General features: G+C 43.0%; 1 protein-coding gene across 1 annotated transcript; it reads left to right on the forward strand.

The window, feature by feature from the left end:
* The first annotated feature begins 945 nt into the window (after nucleotides 1-945).
* On the forward strand, nucleotides 946-4598 carry LOC123112969 (uncharacterized). Its single transcript, XM_044534075.1, has 5 exons — nucleotides 946-2306; nucleotides 2598-3299; nucleotides 3382-3585; nucleotides 3668-3861; nucleotides 3953-4598. Exons 1-5 carry the CDS (start codon nucleotides 1379-1381, stop codon nucleotides 4472-4474), a joined length of 2550 nt encoding a protein of 849 aa, XP_044390010.1. The 5' UTR covers nucleotides 946-1378; the 3' UTR covers nucleotides 4475-4598.
* Nucleotides 4599-5168: the final 570 nt, after the last annotated feature.

Here is a 5168-nt window from a genome sequence, read left to right on the forward strand (position 1 = left end):
ACTTTATGGGTGAGTCCCACCGATGCATCTTGGCTGTGGCAATGCCCCACAATGGAGCTCAAGAACGCTCTCTCGACCTCCTCGGAGGCGTCTCTCCTGACCAGGCACAAGACATACTCCACAACCACGGCGTCGCAGGGCAGCATGATCCTGCCTCCCTCGCTGTTCGCGAAGCCGAACTCTTCCCCAGACATCCTCAGGAGCTCACCGAAGACTGTCGTGAGGAGGTATGCCAGCGGGACCTCGAACCGTGCCCCGTCAGCAGCGTACACCACGCAATGGCCCTTGTCAGCGACCGTGCTGCAGGACTCGCCGGTCTGCTGGCCACCAGCTCCGGCCACCACCTTCCTCTGCCACTTCTTGGCCAGCTGAGCAAGCTTCTTTGAATGAATCATGTTTGAGTCTGAAGTGTTCTTGGCTGGCTAAATTTCACTTTGGCTCCAAAAGTCTGAAGGTGTGGTGTAGATAGTGATGTTGTTTGCAGATGAGATGAAGAAGTTTGTGATGAGCAGGCCATGGATTTATAGTAGAAGGGAGAGAGGGGTCAGGGCAGTTTACATGTGTGGGTTGTGCGTAGCTATCAGAAAGAGCGGTGGGCAGGAGACAATGCCATGAGTGCTCTGCATGCAATGCTGTTGCAGCTTGCTGCAGACAATGTGATCACTGATTTTGACGAGATCTCTATGGGACCAGATTTTGGGTGAGTGATCAGCCATTGTGCCCACTCAGGCAACTTGCAAGTAGCAGTATTTTGCGGTGGGCATGGTAGCGCATGCACTTGCCGAACACTTGCCCGGTTGCCCCGGCACAACTTTGGCTGCTCATGGCCTTGTCTCCTGCCCATGGCTGCGCTGAGATATAAATCCATGGCTAAGTGCCTCCAAAGACCATCGTGGCACCCACAGAAGAAAGCATTCCAAACTCGAGGCGACAAAAGAATCTCTTCAGTTTTCAGAAAGCAGAAACACAAGAAACTACCATGGTGAGTGCCACAAGACTTGCTCAGCTAGCGAAGAAGTGGCAGAGGATGGTGGTCTGCGGGAGGAAGAGGCTCACCTGGTCGTCAACGGTGGTGGAGAAAGAAACCGAAGGGTCCTGTGGCACGTCGTACTCGGTGTTGCCTGGCAAGGGCTGCCGCGTTGTGTACACGAAGACCAAAACTTGGGGAAATAGTGTAAGAAAAGTCTAAACCTACTCCAGCCATGACTTTCTGCATAAGAAAAGTATGCATCCCAAGACCAAAGCTGGGGAACAGTAATATCGTAGACCATATATTGTGGAGTAAGTCAGTTCATATATTGTGCTTGTGGTGTGGATCAGGTATTCTCTCCGGCCATTCCGTCATCGTTCCCATCCACTGTCGCCCCGCTCGACCAGTATGGCTCAGCTTGGGCATCTCGCCCAACGCGTTGCAGCAATACTTTGCCTACTGATTTTCCAACTATCGTCATCTGATTCTCGTGCCCATACAAGGATATCAGGTGGGACTGGAACCTGCATCAGCAGAGAGCGGGATGCGCTTCTGTCCTTCAAGGCAAGCCGTGTTGCGGAGCACCTTGGTGGTATTGTAGGTAATGTGAGGAGCTGCCCCAATGTGCCAAGAAATGTGAGAGATGCAATGAGAGAGTGCCGGGATGAATCAAAGAGGAAGAAAAGAGACAAACAAAATAGCAGGCTGAGAATTGAAAGAAATATTATGGAAGGGTTGTATCAAAAAGGAGGGGTGATTAACATACTAGATGATGATGAAGAAGAAATACAGATGAATATTAGAGAGGCCTTGCGTGACCCGAATGTCTCCCGCGGAGTTGAAAGGAGGATTGGTAGGGGGGGCGTGGGTGATGTGCGGGTTTCTGTTGGCAAAAGGAGTATCACTGCCTATTTTGACAAACAATTATCCAGCAACAAAGTATCTATGCAGCCCAAGATCACTAGTGCTTTGGATCCTAATTCAAGAGATGCACTTGGCCTAGCTTGGTCCAAGTTTTTTCATGCCAATGATATTGCTGGACGTAAAGCTGATTGCCCATACTTCCAAGCTGTTGTGAAGATCACTCAACAATTAGGGCCTGCTCCTATACCAACCGCGAAGGAGATTGATGGGAAATATTTGGAGGCTAACTATGATGAAGCTACTTCCTTTCTTCAAAAATTTAAACAAGATTGGAAAAACTTCGGTGTGACTCTTATGTGTGACTCTTGGACTGGTCCAACAGGAATGAGCCTCATAAACTTCATGGTATATTGTAATACACGAATGTTCTTCCTCAATACCATTGATGCATCCGGTCAGACTCAGAATTCAGGTTACTTCTTCCTCCCCTTCTTCGCATTTTACTTGCTTCTTGAACACTTGTATTTGTCCTATACATGCATTTCACATATGTTCTTAGAATACTTGCTTCTTGAATACTTGAATCTGTTTTAGGATTGTTTTATGTTCTCAATGCCTTGTTCTAATTAGGTATATATGCATTTTACATATGCTCCTACAATACTTGCTTGTTCAATTCTTGGATCTGTAATACAATTGTCTTATGTTCTTAAAATACTTGCTTTGTTCTAATTAGGTATATGCATTTTACATAATTTTGCAGACTTTATCTATAGAGAGATTGAGAAGGTTGTAGAAGAGATAGGCCATGAACATATTGTTCAAATAGTAACCGATAATGGGTCCAACTATAAGAAAGCTTGCAAAACCCTTATAGAAGAGCCAAAATACTCTCATATTGTTTGGCAACCGTGTGCTGCCCACACCGTCAATCTTATGTTAAAAGATATAGCCAAATTTCCCGAGGTTGATGTGATAGTCAAGAGTGCCAAGACAATCTGTAGGTTCTTGCATAAGCACAATAACCTACATGATAACATGAAGAAGAACATAGGTGGTGAACTAATTAGACCAAATGCCACCCGTTTTGGGACTGTCTTCATGTTCCTTGAGAGTTACCATTTGAAGAAAGATAAATTTAGGGAGTGGATGGTTTCGACTGATTGGAAGGAGTGTCAGTGGAGGTATGAGCCTGGATATGTGTTTGCTGAAGAATGTTTGTCTAGTAATGTTTGGTGGAACACGCTAGAGTGGGTATTGGGTTCGTTGAGGCCACTTTATAAGGCCATGAGGTATGCTGATACACAGAAACAATGCACTCTTTCTGGATTCAAGAAAAGTATGATGCTCGCTATACAAGGGATGGAAGCACATCTAGGCCCTACATCAAGGTTGTACCTTAGTTTCATGCGCAAGGTGGGCAAGAGGATAGAGGCAATGGAAGAAGATACATTTATGGTTGCAGGTATTCATAAATGAATGGAATTTTGAAATTTATATTTCTCTTTTTTTCTGTTTTTAATTCATGTTGCTCTATTTTTATGCAGCTGCTGTCCTTGATCCATATACACATTACAAGCTCAACCTTTGCAACCATACAGATTATGCTACCTCACTAACAGATGCGATAGCGAAGATATTAGATCCAAGGAGTGCTCTTTCAGCCATTGATGAAGTAAGTAAGTTTAGGGAGTGCCAAGGGAGGTTTGGGACCAGATTAGCAGAAGAAGCTGCGGCGAGAATGGAGCCAAGTAAGACATGGTCCTTTAGTTTTAGAATTTTCATCTCCTTTTTGTTTGCAATTCTAAAAATTTCATTGGTGATATCTTGCAGCCCAATGGTGGTTTCAATTTGGAGGGGATGTTCCTGCATTGCAGAAGTGTGCAATGAGAATTTGCTCACAATGTGTCTCATCAAGTGCGTGTGAGAGGAATTGGAGCGCCTTTGCTTTGGTGCACACAAAGCAAAGAAATCGTCTTTTATATGACAAGCTCCACAAGCTAGTTTCTGTACGCTACAACCTAAAGGTATAAACTAACTCATTTTACTTTCTTTGTCAACCTTGTATTGTCCTTGCATGTCATATAATTTACTTGGTTTACTATTCAAACTTTGAAGATACGTGCTGAAGAAGATCAAGAGAAAGATATAGATAATGAAGTTGATCCAAGTGCACTGCTGATGGACACAACAATGTTTGATGAAGCAAATCCAATAATGGAGTGGCTGAATGATGATGAAGAGGATCCAATTGTGGATGGAGCTAATGAAGCCAGTGCTGTTTTTGAGAAAATAAGGCGTCTCAACTCAAGCAGGAAGGATTCTTATGTTGGTACAAGGGGTAATAAGAAGAAAAGAAAGAGGAATCATGATGAGGAGAATGAGTATGTCGAAACTGAGAGTGAGGATGACGACGAAGATAATGAGTATGTTGATAATGAGAGTGAGGATGATGATGGGGTGAGTGAGGATGATGAGGATGATCAACAAGATCAGCAAGAGACACAAATGCAAGTGGAAGAAGAGACACAAGTACAAGCTGAAAAGAAGACAGCAGCAAGTGTTGGCAATTTGGAGACTCGTAGATCTGGACGACTAGTTAGGAAGAAGACCAAGGAAGTGAACAGCCTCTACTCGTAGATTTGGTAAGTCTCTTATTTTTGGCGTTTCCGCTCTAATATTTATTCTCACTGTGTATGATCAGTACTGCTGCTCTAATTGCTACTTGTCAATTATCACCTAGTAGTGTTGTTATAATTGCCACTTATCTTGTATTGATGTTGTAGTTGCTATACTTATCACCTATCAGTGTTGTTCTAATTGCTACCAATCACCTAGTAGTGATGTTCTCTGTTAGTCCATTTTTTTTTATTATGCACAAAGTGGAAGAAGAAATTTTTGATGTTGAACTACATCCATCCCGATCCTTTCTCTATTTTCTCTAAACCAAAAATGCCACATGAAGAACTAAGGATATCAAGAAGCTTTTGGATGGATGCAAGCTTGGAGCTGCTGTTTTATAGGTATGTTAACCACTATATTTATCCTGCAATACCTTGAGCTTATGCATGATTTTTGATTCACATTTTTCACCGTGGATTTTCCTTTTGTGTGACAATTGACAAATGGCTAGTCCAAGCCTACAGCGGGTTGTTTGTGTCTATGTTGCTTTCTTTGTATCCTTAGAGTTTTGTTGTGTTGGAGTATAAACTATAAACTAAAATTCATCATTCTAGTATATGGAGCCATAACCTTTGTTCCTAAAGCTTTTTGGTGAATAAAAACTATATTGTTGTAGTAGATTTGTTATTTGATTCATGAGCATGCATAACAT

Source organism: Triticum aestivum, chromosome 5B (genome assembly GCF_018294505.1).
Source record: "Triticum aestivum cultivar Chinese Spring chromosome 5B, IWGSC CS RefSeq v2.1, whole genome shotgun sequence".
Classification (NCBI taxonomy): Eukaryota; Viridiplantae; Streptophyta; class Magnoliopsida; order Poales; family Poaceae; genus Triticum; species Triticum aestivum.

What these genes read in the sequence shown, in the direction of transcription:
- LOC123112969 (XM_044534075.1), top strand. Translation starts at nt 1,379, where the DNA reads ATGGCTCAGCTTGGGCATCTCGCCCAACGCGTTGCAGCAATACTTTGC. An exon ending in AGATACATTTATGGTTGCAG is followed by an intron (nt 3,300 to 3,381) that starts GTATTCATAAAT and finishes ATTTTTATGCAG; the next exon opens with CTGCTGTCCTTGATCCATAT. An exon ending in CTGTACGCTACAACCTAAAG is followed by an intron (nt 3,862 to 3,952) that starts GTATAAACTAAC and finishes CAAACTTTGAAG; the next exon opens with ATACGTGCTGAAGAAGATCA.